The sequence below is a fragment of the Phasianus colchicus genome, chromosome 13 (genome assembly GCF_987193195.1).
Source record: "Phasianus colchicus chromosome 13, bPhaCol1.hap1.1, whole genome shotgun sequence".
In the NCBI taxonomy this organism is placed as follows: Eukaryota; Metazoa; Chordata; class Aves; order Galliformes; family Phasianidae; genus Phasianus; species Phasianus colchicus.
The window spans coordinates 1,818,359-1,843,962 of NC_143448.1; the positions used below are offsets into that span (position 1 = coordinate 1,818,359).

The 25,604-nt window shown below is 46.7% G+C and overlaps 2 protein-coding genes and 1 non-coding gene across 5 annotated transcripts in view; 2 read left to right on the top strand and 1 right to left on the bottom strand.

The window, feature by feature from the left end:
- Positions 1-89: 89 nt before the first annotated feature.
- On the bottom strand, positions 90-14,905 carry COG4 (component of oligomeric golgi complex 4). 3 transcript variants are annotated; one of them, XM_090149729.1, is made up of 19 exons: positions 14,741-14,905; positions 13,663-13,777; positions 12,899-13,073; positions 12,103-12,296; positions 11,566-11,671; positions 10,148-10,305; positions 9,542-9,600; positions 7,762-7,895; positions 7,198-7,316; positions 6,295-6,461; positions 5,539-5,704; positions 4,828-4,890; positions 4,266-4,382; positions 2,562-2,654; positions 2,219-2,302; positions 1,734-1,835; positions 1,390-1,518; positions 683-837; positions 90-541 (listed from the first exon to the last, which is right to left on the bottom strand). In XM_090149729.1, the coding sequence occupies exons 1-18, from the start codon at positions 14,839-14,841 to the stop codon at positions 703-705; spliced, it is 2,217 nt and encodes a 738-aa protein (XP_090005855.1). In that variant the 5' UTR covers positions 14,842-14,905; the 3' UTR covers positions 90-541; positions 683-702. The 3 variants fall into 3 exon arrangements, with proteins under 3 accessions (XP_090005855.1, XP_031471302.2, XP_090005853.1); XM_031615442.2 differs by adding an exon at positions 14,398-14,480 and having other exon boundaries at positions 90-837; positions 14,741-14,902; XM_090149727.1 differs by having other exon boundaries at positions 90-837.
- A 204-nt stretch (positions 14,906-15,109) lies between these two features.
- The window catches only part of SF3B3 (splicing factor 3b subunit 3), a 28,503-nt gene continuing 18,008 nt past the window's right edge, over positions 15,110-25,604 (top strand). Inside the window, exons 1-11 of the mRNA XM_031615439.2 lie at positions 15,110-15,233; positions 16,297-16,409; positions 16,817-17,143; positions 18,039-18,211; positions 19,081-19,222; positions 20,219-20,331; positions 21,043-21,180; positions 21,623-21,726; positions 22,870-23,035; positions 23,299-23,394; positions 23,934-24,006. Of these exons, the coding sequence (XP_031471299.1) occupies positions 16,340-16,409; positions 16,817-17,143; positions 18,039-18,211; positions 19,081-19,222; positions 20,219-20,331; positions 21,043-21,180; positions 21,623-21,726; positions 22,870-23,035; positions 23,299-23,394; positions 23,934-24,006 (1,402 nt within the window). The 5' untranslated portion in view covers positions 15,110-15,233; positions 16,297-16,339. The remainder of the gene's footprint in view (positions 15,234-16,296; positions 16,410-16,816; positions 17,144-18,038; positions 18,212-19,080; positions 19,223-20,218; positions 20,332-21,042; positions 21,181-21,622; positions 21,727-22,869; positions 23,036-23,298; positions 23,395-23,933; positions 24,007-25,604) is intronic.
- On the top strand, positions 17,445-17,526 carry LOC116244067 (small nucleolar RNA SNORD111). The gene has a single exon (XR_004170104.1). It is a non-coding gene; the product is annotated as a small nucleolar RNA SNORD111 (small nucleolar RNA).

The following is a 25,604-nucleotide window of genomic DNA, read 5'->3' on the forward strand; positions in this document are numbered from 1 at the left end:
CATCTTGCTGCCATGGCACAGTTCAGAAGAGATGACAGCTCATCTCCCATTGCTCCAGCTCCCTCCAGGCACACACACACAGCCCAAGGTCGCTGCTCAGCCAGGCGCAGTTTATTTATAGAGTATCTGTACAGAGCCAGCAGGGCCGTGACCCTCCTTCCTCGAGAGGCCTGCTGGTGATTTTCCAAGCACCCTGCCCCCACCACCATGCCTGCCTCACAGCAGGCTGCTTCTTCTACTGCACAGTCCCCACCACCACCAGGGAGAGAGCTGACCCACTAATGAGCAGCACAGAAGGAACGTGGCTGGGGCCTCCCTGCAGAAAGCAGGGCAAACACCAACACGGGGGCACAGGCAGAGCAATCTGTGCAGATCCTTAATGAAAACATTCCACAACAGCCCTGAATTTCCTGGATCTTCTGTGGTCACACAGGGAAACAGAATGAAAGGAGCAATGCACGAGCACAACCCTGTCCATTCACCTAGCACGTGTCATGCTGCTCTCAATGTGACAGAGTCCTCTGCTGCCTAATTTCTTGTCCTGCAAAAGGACAGAGGCTCTTCTCCTCCTGTCCTGGGAGGCCATCAGCCCAAACCCAAATGACCCAACAGCCAGCACCAGCACCACTAAATCCCAGGGGGATTTAGGCCAGCACCAGGGCCGCAGTGTTCCTGCTGTTACCTCCTTCAGGGTGCAGAGAACTACAGGCGCAGCCTCTTGATGTCCTCATCACGGAAATCCTTTCGGAGAGCCAACACCCGCCGGACCTCTGCAGGAGTGAGGCGCCAGGTGAGCGGGCCCGAGTTGGGGCCCCAGTAATCCAGGATCTCTGTCACCTGCAGAAAGAGGAAAGCTGCAGGAAACAGCACCAGCTGCCTTCACGGTGAGCTCAAACTTTGGCTGTGGTGATGATAGACGTGTCAGACATGGGCAGGATTTCCTGCTCAGAAACACCCAGCAGGTATGGGGCAGTGTAACAAATGCTAAGTCACAGTTTCAACCAGTGATGGAGCACCTGGTGGGAAGGCAGGGCCAACCCAGGGAAGCTCAGGTGCAAGCAATATACCTGAGTGACTGAAAGGGATGGAGTCAGGATCCACCCCCTTCCAGATCTTATTTAAGGGTTGTCAGTGGAGACAAAGCTATCTTTCTACTTAGCTGAGGCTTTCTAACGGTTAAGCAGCTTTTTTCCTTTGTTTCTGTATCCACTGTGCTACTGTATTTAGGCATATCTTCACTTGTTGCACTGTGGGATTCTGCTGCCCTGCTGTCATTACTGTTTTTCATCACATTATAGTATTACAGGCAGGTTTTCCAGTTTCTCTCTACTCCACATCTGTGACAACACCTGGATGAGCCCAGTAACTCTAAAAGCATATCCAGCTTACCCTTTCCAGATTGAGGATGGTGGCTATTTGGGAAAGACGTGCAAATTTGTCGCGGATAGTCCAGGTGGTGACCGTGGTGAGGTAGGCTATGAGAGACCTCAGCTCCTTGTCAAACTGCAGACCACCAAGCTGCAAGGACCAAGGAAGCACTGTTAACTTCCTGATATGCTTTAGTCCTGCATGCACAAATGCAAGATCTCCCTGAGCTGGTCACTGGCAGTGGCAGGGCATTCTTGAGGGTAGCATCTTCCTCTGCTCTGCCTCATTCCTTGGAGGATAACAAGGATTTTATGGAGTAGCCACAGCCAACCATGCTATGGAGAAGGGAGCAGTGTTTCACTCACCCTGTTAAAGCTGGATTTGAGAAGCACTTTCTCCAGTTCCGTGGCTATGAGGCTGGTCATGAGGCCAGTAAGGTTATCATAAATTGCTGGTGACAGTCCAGCCTAGAAGCAGAAATCTGTGTCACTCTCATCAGGAACAACTCAACACCAGACCGCATAACCCCAGCCTAGGACAGCTTTCCCATATTTTATAATGTATTATAATATTAATATATATTATATATTAATATAATGTATTATAAAATGTAAATAACCATTGTTATTTACACTCTCAGTAAGTGGACATAACCAGCAAAAGTGAAGCAGGGATGCAGGGCCTGCAAACAGCCTCTGAATGCCACAGAAAATGGGAGTCTGTAAGAGCCCTGCAAGCAATCTGAGGACATCTGTCCTCTGTTCCACTGAGCAGGGCAAGGGTTGGAAGGTGCCTGACTGAGGTCTGGCTGAAGCCTGGCAGGCTGCCACATCCCTTCCCTTTCTCTCACCTTGAACTCTGTCATCTGCTGCTCCAGGTGGACAATGAACTGCTGGACCCAGGGATCATTAGCTTCATAGTCACTGAATTCTTCCTGATGTTGAAAAAGGAAAAAAAAAAAAGGTAGTTTACATGGCATGCTGTAAAGAAGGGAGGGAGGGACGTCCCTTCCAGAACAGAACTACATTCCTTTTGTTTTCTCAAATTTCTCTGAAGCCAAATAGTCTTTTCCGGCTGGGATGCTGATCATCTTTTGGCTACTTCAGTGTTTCTCTGTGATGAGAAAACAGCAGAGAACTGAGAGGAATGAGAGCAGAGAAGTACAGCTAGAAGCAGACAACCATGAGCCTTACCTCCTCGATGCTGTGGGAGATGGAGAGGAATAGGTTGATCCATGGCTTCACCTGAGGTTTGATGGCTGTGTTGTTCAGGTCATTGACACCTTCCTGAGGGGGACAAGAAGAGGACAGGAGGGCAGTTGAGCACAGTTAAGCCCAACAACACTCTACAGCACAGCTGCATTGTTGCTGCTTTCATCCTCCTGTGAGGTGGAGAAACTGACCCATAGCCTTCCACAACTAAACTAAACCAAGAAATCCTAGAGCTGGACCCAGGCCCTTCTGGTGCCAAATGGCTACAAGGACACCACAGTGACAAGAAAGGAAAGAACACTGGTCCAGATGCTGGCACTGTGCTGACACGCAGCCTGATCTGAAAGGCTTGTGCTGCCTCAGCCCTGCCCACACTGCTACAGAAGGGTCCTGAGGGGAGAGGTGTTCAGTTCCCATCCCACCAGGGCAGGGGAGGAGGCAAACACCAGCTTTCCATGCAGTTCCAGCCTGGAGGATGCTGCAGTTGGACTCAACTGCTGCCTCCCACCTACAGCGCAACTTAGCTCAGTAGGAGAAGCTAAAAGGAGGATAAAAGCTGTAACCACAGCTAGTTCCCTGAATTAATCATAGCCCCAGCATACGCCATCTCCCCTGAGCAGCAGGCTGTCAGCAAAGGCTGTTCTGTCCGCTCTGATGCTAGACTTCTCTGAAAGCCCCCTCCTGCCAGACACCCCTATTGGGCTCAGCAAGATGTCAAGAAAGCTCACCCAGCATGAAACTACTTGGGTACCAATCCTACCTGGCATTTGATTAAGGTTTTTAACTAAAATTGCCATGTATGAGCAGGCCCTGCTGGCAATTGCCCTTTTCCAAGGCAAATTCAATGCGTGTGACTCAGCGCAGAAGCTTGCTGCTCAGCCTCTTGGTTGTTCTGCAGCCAGTTTTAATACTGCACTACCACTAAACTGGAGAGTTTTACTCTTTATTCATGAGCTGCTTGGTTTCAGTGCTGACCACAAGCCTCATGAGAATTCGCTTGCAATACTGATTTGAAGGCATCTGCCTACAGTGAACTACAAAGCCAAGCAAGAAACGGTCTGGGCCTGCTGTGAAGTACAAAGTCAGTGGCAAACCTGGCTAAAAATATTCTCTTTTGCTTGGTTTCTTTATTGTGGAGGCGTCAGGCTTTTTTGCACCCCTCCCTGTCAGTGGCCACTGTGAAACTTTGGGGCAGTAGGCCCCAGCCATGACTCAGGAGACATTGGCTTTAGCCAGAGAGCCTTCTGCCCCTATTGGGGATGGAAAGGAGGAGAAACCTGGGAGAAGAACAGCTGCCTCTCGACCAAATCTCCTTCTTCAGCACTACTTGGTGGGGTTCTGGCTAACGTGATGACATGCTGAGCCACAAGGGAGAATGGAGGAGAGGGAAATGCTATTAATATTCCTTTTCCTGAAAATTCTGGACCAACTACTTCGTGCTGAGTGAAGACAAAAGGAGTGACGTTCCTTCTGGCTCTGCAGCTGCTTCCAGTGTTTTTTTTATACAGCTCACAACTGGCGCAGCTGTGCAAATGGGCTGGATCTGTTTGCATGCTTTGAAACTGATTGTTTGTTTCCTCCCATACTCTTTATCCAGCACCCCTAGAGCCTGACAAGGCCCAGGCCTTGGGCTGAAATGATTCCCCCCAGTGCTGGGGGTCAGCAGTAACACAGTATGATGCTCACCTGCAGGAGGTCACGGAACTTGTTTGAGACATCAGCCATGTCAGAGAGGCAGCTATCAATCTTGGCTTGTGCTTGTTCACCCCCAAAGCCTTGGCTAAGCAGTTTGGCGCAGTCGCTCTGCAAGAAAGAGATCCACCATGCTGCAAATTAATAACTCGGGCTGCCTCCATCCCTGTGCACTGTCAAGCTCTGGCTGCCCACCAGCATATGTGCAGGCAAAGGCAGACACCAAACTCTTGCCCATGCTGAAGCTGCTGACTTCAGCAGGGGAGAGAACAGCAAGAAAGGAAGCCAGAGGCAATATCACCCAGCACTAGGGACCCACAATCAAATAGTTTTATTTTACTGGTCAACCTGAAGGAACTAGTATTTCCAGTTAGACCAAGGTACGCCACTGATGCTACTGAACTCTGACAGTTCTGCACTGTTTTCCTAAGGTTGGAGGGCAGATGTCAGGAATTTTGGCAAAGCAAAGTCCAGATGACTTCTTTGACCCTACAAGGGAGGATATTACATGTTTGATTATAGGAAAAAAATAAACAGTAAACAATGTAGAGCATACCTCTAAAGTCTTCTTCAGGGTCATGATGTTTTCACTGCAGACTTCCACGTTGTTTAAAGTCACCTGGGAAAGAAAAAAACCCAAAGTGGAATTCATTGGAATTTCCCACTGTTGGCAGAAAGGTCGAGTCACTTTAGTCCACATCTCTTTCTCCTCGTTTTGTTCATGACATTGCAGCAAAGCCTCAAATATGATGGAAGAATGCATGTACCCACAGCTTCTTTTCTCCCTTATGTGACTGTCACAAAGAACAACCATCCGTGAGCAGCTGAAGGTGATGGTTTATACACAGTACATCCAGACAAACAGGGAAGGCACGCACACATAAGCAGGAGAAATCGGCACCCCTCCTGCCAGATGAATGTCTGTTCTTCACTGAACAGACTGTTCTCTACCTGCTGAAGCCAAACTAACTGTCAGAACTATCTGAGGTTTGTGCAGACAGGGAAATGAGGCAAGCTGACAGGTGAAGGAGGAGTTCTGGTGGGAGAACTGACATTTGAAGCACTTTGCATCAAGGTACCTGTAACCAAGAGTTTAATGAAATGAAAGCATTCGGTCTCTCCTGCTGTCTTTGTAGAGCTGGCTGAAAGGAGAAAGCAGATCCAGGCAGAGCTATCTACAGATCATTGCACCACTGCCATTCCTGAAAGTTCCCCGCTGTCTTTGCCCTTACCCCAACTCTGATACCAGGACAGCCACCAAACTCACCAGAAAGGACTGTTTGGCCTCATCTGTGCTTTCGATGCCCTTTGTATCAAACTTGCCCTGCTGCAGACTGCTGTGCATGATGTTCACGGCACTGGTTACACCTCTCTGAAAGTCCTGGAAGGTCGTTGCTGGAAAGCCCTGCTTCAGTTTGTTGCACAGAACCTCCCTATGGGGCAAGCAGAACATACTCAGCAAGTATACTGCAAGAAAACAACAGCGCTGTGCACTGTGTCAAGGGACAGCAGTTTGGCTGAGCCGTGGCCTGAAAAAGTAGAATTTCGTAGGTACAAGGAAGGGCTGCAGGTATCTCCTGACAGAATACAAGATGAAAGGCTGACATAAAAACAAAATCCTTCCTGCAGTTATCTCCTGTCTTCAGCCACAGCTCTCCACTCCCACGGTGGGAAGAGAAACAGCAGTAGGTAAATTTCTGCAGCATCACCCTGAAGTTGTTCAAATCACAACAGAACTAAGCAGGCTTGTGGGCAACCCAGCGCACAACTGTGCACCCCAGTACTACCACATGGTGACAGTCACAGGGATTTTGGGCCATGAGATTCCTGTTTCTCTTTTATGATTATCCTGCAGCTGCTACTGTGAGAAAAGTATGCCTGATGCTGCCTCCTACTACATCTCCAGAGATGACAAAGCAAAGGATCAAAGGTCAGAACACAAGGAAGACCATCTGCCAGCAAACACTGTTTGCAGAACATGAGGGAAAAGTAAGATATGATGAATCTGATGTGTTTTCATTACCTGAAGTCAGACTCCAGTTCGGTGGTAGAGTGGTTGATCATGGCACAGAGACAGTCTATATTGGAACTGGATAGAGCACGCCCAATGCACTTCTTCACTATATAAAACACATCATCCACCATGCTGGAGGTGAGCTGGCCCTTCTCATAGCTATCCATGGCAACAGCCTGCAAAGAACAGCCTGTCTCAGTGCCCTGAGCTCAGTTGTGTCCTCCTAGAGCAGCGCTGTGAGACCAAACTGTGGAATGCTAACAGCTTTCTTTTTTCACCCTGAGCTGGACTGAGCCATCTGTGGGCTGGCATCACTCACCCTAGTTTTCAGTAGCCTGTAGACTTGGAAAATCTGATCACTCAAGCCCCTCACCTCCACACCACATCTGAAAAGTTCCTCTGTGGAACAGAAGTTGCTCTTCAAAGCCAATAACTAAGCATCAGTATCTGCAGGCTCACAGAAGTGGCAGGCAGAAACAATGCACTTTGCATTGCCAGCATGACCTTCAACACAAACCTATCTCACAAGCTATGCTTGGAGCAGTTGCTTCATAACCTCCTGGTACAGCTTTGGCTCTGCAGCCACTACAGCTGTGTAAGCAGAGGGAGGGAGGAGAGCAGTGTGAGGCTAATGGAGGGATGTGACCAGAGTCAGCAGCTACATTTGGCCAAGGAGAGAGTGCCCAGAAGGTGGGACTGGCTACTAGCCCTGCCAAAGCACAGAAGTAGACACTTCCCATACACAGGGTATGTTTGGAGCTTTTCAAGGCCAAGGGAAACGAGAGACATTCCCTGCAGACAATCACTGCAGTCCTGCTGCTGCGTACCAATCTCTCTCTCTAGGAGTGTTCAGCAGAAGACTCTGTAAGTCTCAGCCAGTGGCACGGCTATGGCAAGGAGTCTGAGCTCTACCTTGTTGACAGTCTCCCTCATGAAATATTGCTCCATGGTGATGTAGTAGCCAATGAGTTCTTGCATGGTGCAGCTCAGCAGACAGTTGTTGAGGAGTTTGTCCAGGTATTTTTGGTGCTCTACAGAACACAGAAAAGAACTATCAGCCATGAGACAGAAAACAGTCCCACCTAATCCCCTTGCTGCCTGCCTAGTAGGCATACACCTGCAAAGCTCAACCTGGAGTAAACCACAGGCCTCAACTGTGGAGCCAAAAGAGCTGAGCTGACTTTTGCAGGTGACATATGTGACATTCAGAGCTCTGTGCATACCAAAACCCTAAGCCTGTTCTCTCTGTGGTGTCTGCTGTAGTGCCTTCAGTGACCAGTGGGCTCTCCCTTTCTTTGGAAACCTCATTTATTATGCTCTGCAGACATTCCAAAAGTTGGTTTATCTTCTACAGAGTGCTTTCAAAGTACTTCTGCTGAGCTGGTGTCAGTGCTCTGATAGTAACTTGGATACATCTAAACTCTGGACAGCTGTGAGGAACAGAGAGCCTGCAAACATTGGTATTCAAGATATTACCTTGCTTTACTTCCTCAGAGGCCATGGAGTCTCCCACCTCAAAATCAGCTACTATTCGTCTCTTGATGAACCTCAAGTAGAGCTCACTGCGGGCATTCATCAGGGTGACCTCTGTTAAAATCGGGTCAAGTTCCCTGCAAGGGACATAACCAGAGTCAAGGCAGCAGGTCTACAAAAGGAGGGCACTCATTTAGCTCAGTTAAGCAGTGAGTTCTCTGCTGTTTTACTACAAGATCAATACTGCCAATTTCCATTTGCGCTACCAAATGGCAGAGCTCAGCAGAATAACTGGTACGTGCAAATAATACCAACCCTGCTTTGAAATACATTTGGGGAGCTTGTTTGCATGGAGGGTTCCTTCTTGCCCTGACAACTCACTACCTCAGCTGAATTAAATGGAGACAGGTTATGCTGAGAAGCAGACAAGCGCTGCCAAGATGGAATGTCTCAGCGGCTCATCTTGTCAGTCACCCTGCAGCAAAGCAGGCCAACAGCAGCTGTCCTTACAGCAGGTTTCCAGGCTGAGTCTGCCCTAGCAGCAGCAGCATTTCCCTGCTCTGTGCCCAGCCTCGTGTAGGCACTAGGTTCGCATCTGCTAACCACTTTAAAGCAGACTGCATGCTGCCATCTCACATGACAATCAAAATGTCCTGAGAAAATTATTAGAGAACATTCTTTGTTTTTCCCTCATGGATGTGAGAGCAACCACATGAAAATCGTCACAAGGCTCTGAACAGCCTGATACAACTTCAAAATCAGCCCTGTTTTAAGTGGGAGGACAGACCTGAGACTTTCATCAGTCCCTTCCTGCCTCAGTTTTGCTATCATTCTGTGAGCCCTGCTGTTAGAAATGCCTGGTCCCTGTCATCTCCAGAGTCACGTGTTCTTCTGAAAATGCTGAAAGATCTGTTCAGGCTGAATAGCCCAGGAAATGTGAAACCAAAGAAGCACACGACAATGCAGAATGTAGTGTTCAGATGTGAGAGAGCTATGAAAAAAACACTGTCACATCAGCAGCTTTTTTATTAATGTGCACGAAAGCACTTTGCACATACTGCTCAAAGCCTCCCAACAAACAAGTGGGACAAGAAAACATTATGCTTATTTTATGGATGAAAAACAAAAGCTCAGAAAGGGGATGCGTCCACATTTACTCAAACAGTGAGCAGATCACTAAATAATCACTGAAATGAGTGGTCGTGCAGGCTCACAGACATATCTTGTTCAACAAACATTGCTTTTCTTTCAAGGCATGGTTAGAAATCATGCAATGCCAGATGGCACTTCCAAATGGCCTTATTTAAAAGCTATGCAAACACTCAAGACAGAAAAGGGCAGAGATTGAGAGCGCTTCAGTTTATTAGCAAGACACTGCTGTTATAGTCACTGCAGCAGCAGTACAGAATTAATAGGATCCAAAGATTTATTCTGGAATCTGACACAAATGATCCACCCAGGGAACTGCTCCATTTCACGGGCTCCAAGGACTGCACTCTCACCATTAAAAAGCAGTGAGAAGAGCCAAATAAAGCCTCTGCCCTTCATGGGCAGTGGTACTCCCAGGCCTCCAGCAACATGCAAGGCCAAGATTTAAAATAAAGAGAAAGCAAAGTAAAGCACCACCATAGAAGCTGTCTTTTAAGGGCAGTGAAGGGCACCTAACAATTGGATGCTAGGCTTTAGTAGGTGCAAAGCCTCTGGAAGAGCTATCTAAATGCTAAGTAGCATTAATGACAGATCAAGACTGGAAGATCAGAGTAAAAAGAAGTTTTGTTTGTACCTCGGTTCAATCTTCTCTGCAGAAGAACTTCTCATCATGCTGTTTTGAACTTGCTGGAACTGCAATCACAAAAATGGGAAGTCATCAACACTTCTGCTGACAACTTGGGAGTTCTTTTCATGCTATAGCCTAAGGAGTTGCTTGCCCAAGGAGGGCAAACATAACTGCACTGCAGGAAGCGCTCTGGGAATTGCATCAATTCACCTCTTCCTCTGAGACAGAGCTCATCTTGCCAGGAGGAGCTATGGCATGGGAACTCCAATAGACGCACCAGGGTGTGTAACTATGAGATGACCACAGCAGACCTCCATCAAACACACAGGAGCAGGAATAAGACTGAGAAGGGTGTACTGAAAACATTCTACAGATCTGCACAGAAAAGATCTTTGTGTTCAGGGTTCATTCATCATGCTCACAATGAATCCTCTGCAACAAAAAGGACAGCTGCAAGCTGGACTGCTTCAGCCATCAGTGCAACTAGGGAGTTAAGCAGCGTTTCTCTCAACACACAAGGTCAAACTTTGCCACCACTGCAGCACTTGTACTCCTGCAGAGCTGGATGGAAGCTGTGTCTGGCTGTGCTAGGCAGAATCGCACCCCACTTACCTGTCTGTGATAGTCCCTCTCTTTGACAAACTTCTCCACCACTTTCTCCACCTGCTGATCGCACTCTCCTTGCAGGTGCTTGATGAGGGTGTACAGCCTCCCCGGCCCATAGTAGGTTTCCACGATGGGCTGGTGGGTCTCTACAACACGAGCAATCCCTGCAGGCAGAGAGGAAGCAACAAGATGGATCTGGTTCTCTCAGGAGCAAGAGAGCCACAGGGAGTTCTCATCCAGCATAGACCCAAAGCAGAGCTATTCAGGTCCTCAGACAGGGGATCATTCGCTCTCCAGATAAACAGGCCAGCTACTCTCCAGTGATTTACTGGAGGCCTGTCATCACCACCCCTTGAATCACAGCACCTTCTCTCTGCCTGCAACACCTTCTGGTTTCTCTCCTGTTTATTGCAGGGCTATGGTGTAAGTTTTCTGGGGGTGAAGCCATCTCTCCTCCTAAAGAGCTCCTGCCATAGGTCAGCTGCCCTCCAACCAGCAAGATACAAATATGCAAGAAACGAAAGAATGAAGCTTTCGCAGAAGGAAGCCATGCAGGCTAATCCCAGAGGGATCATCCAAACACAATCACAGCTTTCAGCACCAGGCTATGGGAGAAGAATAATGCAAGGAAAATGAGCCTACAGAAAGCTCTGCTCTTTTTTTGTCAGGTGGAGCAAGAGGGCAAACATCAGTGAAGGCAGAAGCTCTTTGGAGAAAAAGCTCATCATCAAGAAGGTATCTCTCTAAGACTGCTTTCTTCTCACATGCTCTCTGCTCCAAGAGATAGCAACACTCCCCCTCTTCTATCACTACTGCCAAGAAAGCCCCAGTAGCTCTAAGGGCCTTCAATAGTAGCACAGGTGCCAGGCTGAGAGTGACTTGGCAGTGCTGCAGCCTGGAATTAGAACAGATACAATAGAGAAGGCGGGTTAATCATCATGGGATCTCAATTACTGCCTTTGGCAACATCCCCACTGAGCATTCATATTCCTCTCTCTCCCTTCAAGCTGCCATGGTCCTCCTTGAAGAGCCAGGCCTGGAGGCATTGAGAGATGCTCAACTTTAAGAGATCTGATTTGTTTGTCTGGAGAGCTGTGTGCCTGAAAAATCCTTTAGGGAACACCCATTTGTTTTGAGGATGCAGAAAACCGAAAGAGACTGATTCCTGGAGGGAGCAAAAAAATCCTTTGCAATTCCACTATGCCTGCACAAGCTGTACAGAGGAAAGCTTGCTTATTCTAATGCTCTCTCGTGGCTGGAAAGAAGTCTGCTATCTGTGTCTGCATCCTTCTTCCATGATGGTCCCATAGCTCAAAGGGCATTTTACGGCCTGGAGCTCGAATTAAAAAAACATTTAAGTTGATGAACAATCTCATCATAAACTATCTTTAATCCACTGGCAAAGAGAAGAGGGAGAAGACTACCTTCAAAGAGGAGTGTCAAGGTATCTGCAAAGATGACAGCAGCTCGACGGTCACTCATGTCTGTTCCCATCACCAGCTGCAGGTTCTCCTCTGCTTTCTTGGCCACCTGCATGACACCAGGTTCAGTCAGCACTCAAAGATATTGCTCATCCCATAGCCTAGACCCTTGTTCCCTGTGCTATCGAGTGCAGTGTTTCTGCTAGCATTCCCATTGCAAGAGTTACTGTTGCTGCTGTTCCCCCAGATTGTTTTCCTCTGTTGTGGAAAACTCAAGGATCAAGGAGAGGCAGAAACTTGATCTTCTCTTTCCAGGCTCTGCTGTATGAGCTTTCAGCAAATGCAAAGACACAAACAGAAAAACAAAACAGCTAGTGGGCTATGTATTCAAACACCAGGATTGGTGCCTTGGTGCAAAAAGTAGGGAAAGAGCTGAACTGAGGGCCAATACTAATTTCAAAAATTAACACACCAGAGACAAGACCCTAGAGACTGGATTTTGCTTTCCCCCAGCACTGTATGTTTCACAGAATGTGTTACCTGCTTGCAGAGGTACTCTGAGAACTTGCTCAGCCCCTCTTCATGTAAGCCTAGCAGAGGAAAGATCTTGAAGAATCGTTCCACCTGGGGCAGGTCTCCCTGCTTCATAGCTGTGTCAAATTTCTCTGTGACAATTGTCTTCAGGCGTTGCTCTGATTCCTGCAAGAGCTTCAGGTTGGCATCAATTATGCCCCCTGTTGAAAGGCAAGAGAAGAAACAGAGAAGTAACATCGCACTATTCCCACCTCACAAAGGACTATTTATTCTCCTGACAGAGAGACTAAGGTTGTGCAGCTCAAAGATGAGAAGGCAGAAGGTATACCAGCATCCCTCTGTGGGCCACAGCAAAGAAAGGTAAGTCTGAAGTACACCCAACTAACAGGACTCCTGTCTCACAAGGAGAATGTGAACAAATCAACTGGAAATTTATTTTAGGGATTGGGCAATTTGTTCATTTGTGTCCAGTTGTTTCTCTCAGTATCACACTGCAATACTGCAAGTGTTCCTTCTGACAATCTTCTCCCTCACTTCTTTTGCCCTGTACGTTTTGTCCTTTACCCAGCCAGCTATTAAAACCTTGTGCCAGGAACGCTTCTTCAATTAATGATAATTCAAACATGACTACACTTCAAAGATTTTGATGTCCGTTTCTGTATCCCATTCTAAGATTTTTGGCAAACATTCAATGTTCTTCTTTGTCCACTGGGCTGGGACTATCTGTCATAAAGAATCACTTAGCCTCTAATTATCTAATTGAAAGGTGCCTTATCAGCTTCTCCTCATGAACAGTCCTTACCTTCTTTGCCTTGACGACTGAGCTCAATCACTGATTTGTCCAGAGACAGATAGCGATGGATATGAGCTGCTGCTTGTTCATAATCTTCATTTCGCAGGGCTGTTTGAACTCCATCCATGCAGAACTTTAGGTCTAGTATGTCGTCAGCTCTCTGAATGGCCTGATAGAGTCGATTCTGCAAGAAAGTCAACTGGTAAGGCTTGCTGCTGCAGGCTGGATAAGGGAAAGAGAATTAGGAAAAGACAGAAGACAGCACCTGGAGGAAAAAGTCTGAAGAAACAGACCAAAATGATGCTCCTCTACACAATGAGCAGCTACATAAGCAGAAACCTCAAAAGGGTTGTAGGTCCAGTGAATCTGATAGAAGAGAAGCATTTGCCCACACGAGCTCAGATTGAGCTCACAGAGCATACTCCACTTTAACAGGCAAAGACAAGAGGCACTGACACAATTGTGCAGGCTGCTGGGATCTGAAGCCTCTGAGTTCATCTCTACAGTAAGACAGCCTGGATTCCTGGCCAATCTCAGGTGACAACAATCACCTCCACTGTCCTCAGCACTGCAAGAGCTAATAACGTTGTGCTAACTAGTTGAGGCTAAACTCAACTCATTCACCATAATCTGCAAAAATATGCTGAAGAAGCAGCTGCTATATGGGAAATCCTAACATTATTCTTGTAACCTGCAATACTCAGGAACTCAGCAAGATCCTATAACCTAACAAAACTAGGTAGCTCTAAAATAAAGAAGAGCAGTGCAGGTACCTTGGCCAGATCCAGCTGCCGGACTTTGCTGCTGACATTCTCAGCCAGGTTACATGTGAAGGTGATCATTCCTGCCAGCTGCTGGGCATCCCCCTCAATGAGCTGCAGGTTGGGGCTGAACAAAAAAGTACACGTAGAGTGAACACAAGAAAAACAGGTTGTGATTATAGAAGGAACTGTCCCGCGTTAATTTCCCACAGTGTAACTGACAGAAGCTTTGCTCTGTGTTGATGCTGCCACACCTTGAACACTCTATGTGTGTGTGTGTTGTGTTTGGGCAACATGATGTAAGGACATAAAGCTATTAAAGAGCATCCGAAGGAAGGCTACGAGATGGAGAAGGGTCTGGAGGGCATGGTGTGTGAGGAGTTGCTGAGGGCTCTGGGTCTGATCCGCCCAAAGCAGAGGTAAGGCTTCAAGGCAGCTGCAGCCCCTCATAGCCTATGGTGGCTTACAGCTCCTTGTGAGGAGAAGAGAGGCAGTGCTGAATTCTGCTCTCTGTGACAGTGACAAGGCACAAGGAAACAGCGTGGAGCTGTGTAAGGAGAGGGTCAGGTGGGGGTAAGGAAAGGTTCTGCCCAGAGATCAGTGGGCATGGAACAGCTCTCCCTGGCAGTGGGCATAGCTGCAAGCTACTGGAGCTCAGGGAGCATTGGGACACTGTTCCAGTCATAGGGATTGGGTTTTCCTGAGAACATCCACGTGTCCCTCCAGCACAGCAGCAGCACCACTCACCCCATACGCTGCAGGGCCACCATTTTGCCCTCGATGGTGCCCTGCTGCTCCAGGAGGGCGTCCAGCTCCTGCTGCACGGCGCTCTGAAACACAACGGCAGAGGCACAGCTGCCCTCAGGGCTGGATAACGCTGACATCAGCCCTACGCTCTCGTGTTAACATGCCGCGACGGCTGAGTGACGTTTCCCGGACAGGCCTGCAAGCCTTAAGCTAAGCTCACCCGACTCCCCTCCGCGGCTCAGCCTTCCCCACACACCAGCCCAGACCCGCTCCCAACTGACGGACGCTGTCAGCCGGCAGGGCTGAGACGCCATCTCAGCGCTTCACACGGCCCGGCCCGCACCTCCTCCTCGCACAGCCGGCTGTAAGCGGCCTCCAGCTCGGACAGCTCGGTGAGGGCGCGGACTCGCTCCATGGACAGCCCGCAGCCCAGCGCGCCGCCATCGCCGCCCGCCGCCATCTCGGGACGCGGCCCAGGCGGCCCACCGCCACCTCTCTCAGACCCTGAGGGGCTGCCCGCGCGGTGCCTGAAGGTTTGCCCCGGCTCCGTTCCGCCTGGAAGAGCGGGACGATCACGCTATTTCGATTCTTTGCGCTTAGACGTGTTGCAGGAATTTTGTGGAGGCTCTCAGCGTGAGGTAACGCTGATGTCGGTCCGTGGTTATTCAGGCACCGCCGCGGGCAGCCTCTTCCTCTCACGGCGCGCGCGTGTCGGGCCTCGACGGAGGCCCCAGCGAGGAAGCGCGGGAGCGCAGCACGCAGGCGCAGGGCTGATGGCTGAGCGGGCCGGCGGGGCGCCCGCCTAGGCCGGAGCAGCATCCGCCGCCATCCGCACGGTAGGGACGGCCCCGCCGTGCTGGGCCTGTCCGGCGGCGGGCTCTCGGCTGAGGCGGTGCGCTGTGAGCCGTCATTTGCGGGGTGGGAGCGGCCGTGAGCCCCGCGGGGCCCGGGCTGTGAGAGGCGGCCGGGCCGGGCCTGAGCCTGAGGCGGATCCTGGGGCCGGGTGTGGGGGAAGGCGGTTCGGGAGCTGAAGGCAGGTTCCGTCGCTCCGGGGCCTGAAGGACGGAGGTTTCTGTGCGGCTTGCGCTCGTCCTGCGTTGTTCCCGAGGGAGGAAATCGCCTCGGGTGTTCGCTCCGTTCTGCGGGGCTCGGGGAGCAGCCGAGGGGTAACGGCACGGGGTGCCTCTATGGTTGTACAGCGTGCGGGTGGGTGTGCTGGAGAACCATAGAGGGCTTTGCGTTTGGAAAGGGTTTCATAGATCACCACGTCCCCACTGTACCACAGGCAGGGTTGGCTACGGCTAAATCGGGCACTAGATCAGACTGCCCATCCAGCCTGGCCTCGAGCACCTCCAGGAATTGGACATCCACTAATCTGGGCAGCTGTGCCAGGGCCTCACCGCCCTCAGTGAAAGATGTCGGCCAACACTTAATCTACATTTCTCCTCTTTTAATTTAAAACGGTTCCCCACCATCCTGTCACTGTGCTGGTCAGCAGTGGCTGTAAGCTCTAAATCTACTGAGAAGGATTCCCAGGCAACAACCAGGATCTGAGGAAATGGTCGTGAGTTGTACCAGAGGAGATTTAGGTTAGACATAAGAGTTTTTTCTCTCAGAGTGGTCAGGCACTGGAATGGCTGCCCAGGGAGGTGGTGGAGTCGCCGTCCCTGGCAGTGTTCAAGAGGCATCTGAATGAGGAGCTACGAGATCTGGTTTGGTGCTTGTGGTAGCAGTGGTGATGGGAGGACAGCTGGACTAAATGATCTTGCAGGCTGTTTCCAACCTTGCGGTTCTGTGATTCTATGATAAGGATTGAAGTTAGATCTGCAGATTAGTGAGAGCATCAGTTCTGCTTTTGTACCACATGAATGATTTTGGCTGTACAAATACCTGTTGCAGATTCAGTGCAACTACGAGAAAGTGAAGTGAATCCATTGTCACCATGTTCCTGTACAACCTCACCTTACAGCGTGCCACGGGCATCAGCTATGCCATCCATGGCAACTTCTCAGGTAATTTTTTCTACCCTGTCACATTTTTTGGCCTAGGCTCTTTCAGACAGTAGAGAAAAAGAAGGGTTTCTGTGCTGTTTGGTTGCTGCAGCTAATCTGCATCAATATAGTTAAGTCTTATACTTCTGGAGGTGTTTTATTGTTTGTTCCAAAGTGTGCAACTTCAGCAATTGATTCGTGTGGAAAGAGAGAATGTTTGGCTTGATTTCGTGTGCAGATTTAATTTAATATTTTCTTTTCACAATCTATTAAAAGATAGTGAAACACAGGGCACCTTGCTTGGTGACTAAGTTGCTTTGAGTTCTCTGACAACAGTAATCAAAAATCTCTTGTTTTGTTATCCTGTAATCTTTCTCACAGTGTTTATCATAACTGCTTGTTCTGCTGTGTTGTTGCTCATTCCTTAGGAACCAAACAACAAGAAATTGTTGTTTCCCGGGGCAAGATCTTGGAGCTGCTCCGCCCAGACCCCAACACAGGGAAGGTTCACACCTTGCTGACAGTGGAAGTGTTTGGGGTCATCCGCTCCCTCATGGCCTTCCGGCTGACAGGAGGGACCAAAGACTACATTGTTGTGGGCAGCGACTCAGGACGCATTGTTATCCTGGAGTACCAGCCATCCAAAAACGTGTTTGAGAAGATTCATCAGGAAACCTTTGGCAAGAGCGGATGTCGCAGGATTGTTCCAGGCCAATACTTGGCCGTGGACCCAAAGGGCCGTGCTGTCATGATCAGTAAGTCAATCTAGAGGCTTGGTTTTAGTTCCTGTCTTGGAGTTAATAGCAAGTTTCTGCCAGGTGTGGTTGAAGTATTCTCAGACAGTTTGGTAGGTTGTGAGACATGTCAAGGAAAATGCAGATACTTGAAATAGTTCCTTGACGTTGATAGAATTTAATTTGTGCAATTCCAACATTGGGCCAAAGCAATCTGGAAAAAAGACAGCCAGCTTTGTGGAGTAGGCAGAATCCTGATATGTGATGTCTGGGAGAAAAGTTAGGGCTGCAGCCATCCCTGCTATGGTGTGGTCAGCTCCTCCAGCCTGAAATGATGCTGTGAATTCATGTCTCTTCTCTGAGGTGCATTGTGGAGACAACTAGATGAATCTCTGATCAGGCTTCATAGCTAGAAAGAACACTTTGGTAGTTTAAGCGTTACCATGGGTCATCTTAGTTACTTGGTTGGCTGACCAGCATTGCTAGCAGTTGTGTTTTTACAGCCGATGGGATGACAAGCTTGTTGAATGAGAATGAACATGAGTGAACCTCCTTAGTTTGCCTGAACCTCCTTAGTTTGCCAAAGCTGTTTTTTTTTTAAACTTGTTCTTTTTTTCATGCAGTCCATCGTGTTTTGTGTTGTGGAATATGGGTAGATCTACCTGTAGCTATTATGGGCTGAATACTGGGCTAGTTGGAACTAACCCAAAGAGGCAGAGTTAGGCTTTAGAGCTGAATTTATTGCTTAGTCTGAAATATTAAAAATGAGCTATTTGAAGATAATTGGTGGCACAGAGATAAGTACTAATAGCAGATTTCAGCAGCAAAATAATGCTGGCATTCTGTTGTGAAGATTTATATTGGGATGCAGGTATGATAGCTCTCATCACCAACTATTGCTGCCCTTTTCTTGCAGGTGCTATTGAAAAGCAGAAGCTGGTGTATATCTTAAACAGAGATGCTGCAGCTCGGCTCACCATTTCCTCCCCACTGGAAGCCCACAAGGCCAATACCTTGGTCTACCACGTGGTGGGAGTCGACGTGGGATTTGAAAACCCAATGTTTGCTTGTCTGGAAATGGATTATGAGGTGAGAAACCTTTGGTGACTTTTTGCTGTCTTCTGTGCTTTGTTACTTCTCTTCTGTCCTGCTTCACCTGTCTGTGGAACCAGGAAACGTTGTCTGCCTTTCCTGTCTGAGATAACTTTTATTTGTCTCAAGCTTACTTGCATTCTTGTCTTACCTTTAGTCAGAGTTGGAAGGTCTCTTCTGTTTTGGTGATTCTTAACTTGTTACTGTTGAACTGCACACGTGTGTGTTTTCTTCCTCTGAACCTTTTTTGAGCATCTTCAGCCAAGTCTTTTGGGCTTCATTGTAATGTTGCTTAAAACTCTTTTTTGATATATTAGTTTTACTTCTCTTTTCTTGGAAGACATCTTGTCTTGGTGCTGTCAGTGAGTAGCACATCAAGAGCAAATCTTTTGCTGTTAAAATATTGCCTGAATTCTGATGAAGTTGTTTGCTTTGGACATTGTACCTATCAGCTGTCTGAATAAGCACCTAAAGAAGAGTATCTGGTCTGTTGTTCTAGAGGTTAAAGCTGTACTTGAGGGCAAGCCTTCATGTTGTAATTTACACGTGCCCTGAAGTCTTGTGTGTCAGAGAGGGTGGAGGTATGATTACTAGCTAGAGGTTCCAAGGAAAACCGCAGGCTGTGTTTGATGGCAGACGTGGTTACTGTGTGGTAACAGGCTTGAGCTGATGAGGATCTTGCTCTGTGTAGACATTGCTGGGGATGTGAAGCTCCCACTGCTGCTATAAGACTTCAGTGAAAATGATCTCTGAATGTGTATAAATTGCTGCTTCTCACTCATGCCATTTCAGGTCTTAGAATATTTTCACAGAATACACAAATACCGTTGGTGGCTTGAATGAAGTGTTCATGTTTTGTGTTTTAGGAAGCAGACAACGATCCAACAGGAGAAGCAGCAGCCAACACACAACAGACCTTGACATTTTATGAACTGGACTTGGGTTTGAACCATGTAGTTAGAAAATACAGTGAGCCTCTGGAAGAGCATGGCAACTTCCTTATAACAGGTACTGCCCACCTGGCTGCTCAGTCACTGTACTGAGTTTGGTTCCTTTTCTGGTATTGCTATGCTTTAGGAGTTGTTTGGTTAGTAGTTTGAGCCATCAGTATAAATTAATTGATGAGCCAGGTCATGAGTAATGGTTCACATGTGGAAATATGCAAAAATACGCAGATACAGCTGAGGTTTGAAAACTGCTCTGCATCTCTCTTATGTCTACTTTGGATTCTCATTGTTTAGAAACTAGATATTAAACAAAATCAGCTGGTGACAGATGCAAAAGAATGTAATTTGAGGTAATACATAAGTGCTGTTCTACTTTTTTGAACGGGATTTGAGCAGCTAATGTGCATGCAAAAAGCCAGTAAATAAACATGCACTAAAGGCCCATCTACCAGGATTTGATACAAAGCTAACACTTTTAACTTGAGGAAGTGCTGATCTGCAGGTCTCTCTCCATGTGGAAAGAAGCTGAAAGCTAGGTATGCTTACTCTGTTGTTATATCGTCTGCTGGCAGCTGTCAGAAACAAATACTGGGCTGGAACTGCTTGCTGTGCTGCTGCCCTTCAGTAGTGTGTTCTGTTATGCTGGGCTCCCAACAGGACCATTTTAATAAACATTCTTAGATGAAAGATGTGTCAGCAAAACATCTGGTATTATGACAGCAAGCAAACATGCCAGTCACTGACAAGTTGCTGATGTAGTATTTTGGGCCCAGCATGGCTTTCTGGATGAGAATGAGATATAAAGGATGAAACAAGCAATTTACTTGGAGATGTATCCTTTGTTTTTCTTTTTCCTGGTGCCTCAGTTCATTCTGCCCTGTTCTTATGCCCGCATAGAAGGCTGTATTCTTTCTCCTTAGAAAAATTCATATATTCAGGATGATGCAGAGCAATAAGAGCTATGCTGTTTCAAAGAACCAAAATAAATCCTTTATAAATAGTAGTTCAGATTTGTGGTAAGAATTCTTCTTGCAGTGACGTTTCCTTGTTGTTTCAGTTCCTGGTGGTTCTGATGGACCTAGTGGGGTGCTGATCTGTTCAGAAAACTATATCACTTATAAAAACTTCGGTGACCAGCCAGATATCAGATGCCCAATTCCCAGGAGACGGGTGAGAATTCTGGGATTCCTCCTTTACCTTCTTATAAGATTTTCTTTGTTATTGCTGAGTAAATTTGCCACTATCAGGGAGGATTTAAAGCGATGAAAATAGGAGTAAGAGTCTGTTAGCGTGTCATCTGCCTTGATGGCTGCACATGTCATCTGTGAGGGAAGATAACAGTAGGCATGGCCTGATGTGATGAGTTTGTTTCATGTCTCTTCTCTGAAATTGACGCTGAAAGTACTCCAAAGACTCTGATCAGGCACTTGGAGCAGTGCTGTCAGTGTAAAGTAGGATGACTTGAGGTGTTGAGTCATGGCTGCTGTTGTGTATACAGGTGAATTCAACAGCTGCTCTGTTGCTTGTGAGGCTTCGTTCTCCTCCTTCGCTACTGCAGATGATTATGTTCTCTGGCAGAGCTTTAAACACCTGCAGAAGCTCAGGTGCTGAAAAACATCTCATTGTGTTACTGCTGTGTTTAGTTTTGATGTTTGGGGATTGTCTGGGAGAAGGGCAGAAAAGATAAGAGGGGGAAAGCTTAGGCACAGTGTCTTAGAAATGCATTTCCTTTTGGGGGAGAGATGTGCTGGGTATAATGGAAGAAAACTTTTTTGTGTGCTGTCAGTTCTCAGGCACCTGTGAAATGGAAATACTTCGGTCAGTGAAACCACGTCTGTACAGGTCTTTTCCACCAACCATTTCTGCTTTCTTTCTTGATAGAATGACTTGGATGACCCAGAGAGAGGTATGATTTTTGTCTGCTCTGCTACACACAAGACCAAGTCCATGTTCTTCTTCCTGGCCCAGACAGAGCAGGGAGACATCTTCAAAATCACCCTGGAGACTGACGAGGACATGGTAAGCCATATTTGAAGAACAACAAGAAACACGCATTTAGAGAAATTCTTAGTCCATAGTTTTACCTGATTCTCTGAAGTGATAAATACATAATGTTTTGGGTTCAGCTGTGTGATGGCATATATTCTGTGTTTTTTGTAATACTGTTACGCTCACAACTATAACTGCTGTTCCTCATAGTGACAGAGCAGGGTGTACAGAGTTCTTGTTTGTGTGCTGTAGTTGATCTTGTTGCAAGTTCAGGAAACTAACTTGGCACAGCCAGCTGGTCTGTAAGTTGAAATGCCTAACTTGAACTGAAGTAGCTTGCTGCTGCTTACCTTAGTATTAGGCAATGAAAAGATTTCTGCCACATTGAACCAGGTGGCTTTTTTTTTTTTTAAGTCACACATGTACATTTTTAGTGCCTTGCTAGTACATTCATGTCTTCCTCTGCTTTCAGGTAACTGAGATTCGACTGAAGTACTTTGACACTGTTCCCGTAGCTGCTGCCATGTGTGTGCTGAAGACAGGATTTCTCTTTGTGGCATCTGAATTTGGAAATCAGTAAGTAAATAATTTCACACCAGTGGTTTTCCCCTGAAACGGTCTGTTTCTGTTTGTGACTGCAGACTGACCCTTGACTTCACTAAAAGTAAAAAGACAATATCTCAGTTTTAATAGGTAGATTAATTCTTTGTTCATGTGGCATGACTGAAGAGGGGAATTTTCTTCATGCTGATCCCAGATTAAATATTGTAGTGCAGTGAACAAAAGATAATGTGTTTTTGCAGTTGGAAGAACTGGGCATTCCATTTTGTGTAGGATCAGTCACCTCCTGATGGTTAATTTGATCAATTTTCATTGAACTTGTACGTGTACTACAGCATCTCTCAAAATGTAACTGCAGACTCGAGAGTTGGTAGCATTTTTTATCAGTAGCTATACAATCCTTTTCTTAATAGAAGTATTGTTGAGGACCTTCTTTTTGTCCTATTCAGGAGTGTAGAATACTCCAAAAAATCTTCATGTGCCTTTGAACATGGCTTTGCAGCCGTGTGTTCACAGGAAGGGAGATTAATACTCTTCTGCCTGCATCTGCAGAGTCAGCCACCTGGGGGAGTTCCAACCAGTTTACCAGAGTGAATCTGAATTCCACTGTATAAAGCAGGCTTTTGAGGAAGACATATTAATTTGAGCATTATTAAAGACAAGAAGTAAATTGGTCTGTCTTTCTTTTTTTTCCTCTGAAGTTCAACTTGATTGTTGTGCTATTTAGGGTTGTAAAATGGAATGGGGAGTGGGGCTAAAAATAACAAGGTGAGAATATACCAATAAAATACATGACTGGAGTTGTGGCTCTAGTCCTTGGCCTGGCTTGTGGCCTCAGTTGTCAGTTAGTGCTTTGGCTCTAACACTAGAGTATCTGAAAGGCTCAGGGGTAAACAAAAAGCACTGAAACTCTGCCATACCTTGCCAGTGACAGCTACAAATGAGACCTTGATTCTACTTAGTTATCTAATGAGCATCTGATTCCCTTCTAACACTTTCTTTTAATGAAGAAAATAACCCCTGGGGCAAAATTTTAATAACTGTATAATACAGGGGAGGATTTCCCTCCATCCTGCTGAATATTTGGCTAGGCTGTATTAGAGAAGACCGCATACACTCCACACTGAACATGCTGTTTCTTTCACCTTCTGTCTCTAGTTATCTGTACCAGATAGCCCATCTGGGAGATGATGATGAGGAACCAGAGTTCTCTTCTGCCATGCCCCTTGAGGAAGGGGATACATTCTTTTTTCAGCCACGACCTCTCAAAAACCTGGTGCTGGTGGATGAATTGGACAGTTTGTCTCCTATTCTGTGTTGTCAGGTAGGTTGCTATCAGCAAGCTCCCTTCTGTTCATAGGGCCCCCTCACTTAGAGGAATTGATTATAGATGCATGACTGTTTTTCCATGTTTTTGTGTATAAGCAGAGTTAGCAAAGATGCATTATCCCAAGTTTCCAGAAACACTGCATTATACTAAATGCTAATAGAAAAACTGGTCTGCTGAATTCTCAGCCAGCTGCTTAAGACTGTTACTGATCAGTTCTCTACCTGTGGCTCAGTTTTATTTTCTCTTCTTCCATGCAGATAGCAGATCTTGCCAATGAGGACACACCCCAGCTGTATGTGGCCTGTGGTCGGGGGCCACGGTCATCTCTGAGAGTTCTAAGACATGGACTTGAGGTAAACCTTCCAGCACATTAGAAAAACAGCTTGAGGGGCAAGGAATGTGGGAGGCAGTCCAAGCAATAAGGGTGCTCTAATGAAGGGATTCTTCTTTTGCTATAGTCTGGAGGGAGAGTATCTTTCTAGGTTTGTGCCTTGGAAACAGGAGGACTGTGCTGTTTACTTTTACAAGCTCAAAAGCTTTTTTGTTTTATTGACTCTAAACCACCTGCATTTTGTCTCTAAAGTTTGAGTGTATTGAATTGGAACTCTCCCAATGTCTTTGCCAGCTGCTGCTGCTGCTATCTGTTTGCTGGGGGTGGATGACCTTGTTTTAAAGCTGCTCCTCCGGAGCTGTGATGTTGCAATATCACTGCTGAATATATTCTACCCCCTCGCACATCTGGCATCGGAGGGAGAGCATCAGAATGGGGAATTTGCTAGCTTTCCTGTCCAGTTGTGGGAAAGCTTAAAAACTGCTGATTGTTTATTACAGTAGGATTGCAGCAAGCCTAAACATCTATTGTCAAAAGAACCTGGTTCCTGTTTTCTCTTAGGTATCTGAAATGGCCGTCTCAGAGCTGCCTGGTAACCCCAATGCTGTATGGACTGTGAGGAGACACGTTGAAGGTATGCAGTATTTTCCTTAAGCTCAAGGAAGTGGGTGTTTTGCAGCCACCTGTTTGGACTTTGAAGCCATCCTCTGGTCCCCTAGAATTGTCATGCTTCCGTTTGACAAAGAAACTGCTCACAGCTGCATCCATCGCACAGTGTGCTGCATCAGCTGTGCATTTACAGCCTGAAGTTGCTGAAATTCTCATTTCCCAGTTCCCAGTAAGGTTTTGCTCTGACATTCATAGGCAGTGATTATGCTTTTTATTGGAGCGTACTTGCTATTCTTCATATGTGTTGACAACTGCAATAATCAGCTCTTTGTGAGTGAGTGGGATAAAAATTATGGAAAAAACTCAGATAAATCAGCAGCAGTATCTGTTTTATTGCTTCCCTCCATGCGTATCTGTAAAGAAAACAGTCTGTTTGGAGTGGGACACTGCCTGTTCAAAAACCCAGCAGGGTTTGGGTGCTGCTCCTTCCAGGAAGCTCTGTAATTGAAATTGGCAAAAGGTACTGGGCTGTGGGGCTGTTTGTTTTTTTTCCTGATCTCAGATAATGAGTTTGCCTTGTGAAAGATGAGATGAAATGTACTCCATTGTCCTGCCTTTCTGCTGGAGGTGAGAACAAGTCCTCAGAAATATCTAAAAAACTTGAAATGAAACTATCTAGGTACTGTAAATCTCCATAATTATTTCTGAGGCAGTGCAAATCTTTCAAAGACTTGCTGTAGTTTTATGCACTGGGTGTAGAAATGCCAGATTGTTGCAGTGAAGACCTCAGCCTTTTGTGTCAATATGGTTTCTTGTTTTTAAGCAGTTTTAGAGTAGTGTGTCTTCCAGGGATCCTGTAGCCCTATGGAAATTTCAGACATTGCTGTAGGATTTACTTTGTCATTTGAGACCTGTCTTTGATTTCTGTACTGATGTTCTGAGACTCAAGTACTGTCTGAGCAGCAAGGAAAGAACTCTGAGCGGGAAGTTCCCGCATGTTCCCCAGAACTAAAAAGGAACAGAAGGAAAATATTTCCACAGTTCCTCTCCAAACCATGTGTTTTTCTTTAGAAGAGGCATTCCAGTTTGTTAGAGGCAAATCCATGCTCCAGTCCTGGTAAAGAAATAGGTAACTTTCTTTTCCTTTAAAAAAATTGAGCCTTCTAACATTTCAGAATTTTAAAACCTTTGCTGTTGGGGTTCCAGAGGATGACTGATTCTCAGGAGATAAGAGAACCATTGCTAATCTCACTACCTCCTCTTTTCTTCCTCCACCAAATTCTTAGTGTTTCAGCACGAGGATCTCAGTGATTTCAGAAGGACTGGAATCTGTTGCTCTTGTGACCTTAGCACTTTTGTACATAAAGTTCCGTAAGACCAGTCACCAAGTTACAACTCTTTGAATTCACAGCCAATGTTTTGTAATTAGAAAGACTGCAGGACCCCTTCAGACAGCTGTCTAACCCTGGAACTGCACAAGTGCTATTTTTTTTAATGTTTAGTTCTCAGCATCGAGTTGCCTGGCTCTCTCTCAATGCCACAGTGTGCTCATGCTGTGAGGCCTCTGTAAGACACATACAAGCTTGCAGCCTTCAAAGCAAATACTAACCCTGGCTGGTACGT

Bases quoted from the DNA above. Each gene is read 5' to 3' on its own strand.
- COG4 (XM_031615442.2), bottom strand. From the start codon at position 14,857: ATGGCGGCGGGCGGCGATGGCGGCGCGCTGGGCTGCGGGCTGTCCATG. The intron at 13,074-13,662 runs GTACCTGCACTG...ACTTTCTTGCAG, and splicing joins GGCAGCTGGATCTGGCCAAG to AATCGACTCTATCAGGCCAT. The intron at 5,705-6,294 runs GTAATGAAAACA...CTTGCCCCATAG, and splicing joins GAACTGGAGTCTGACTTCAG to GGAGGTTCTGTGCAACAAAC.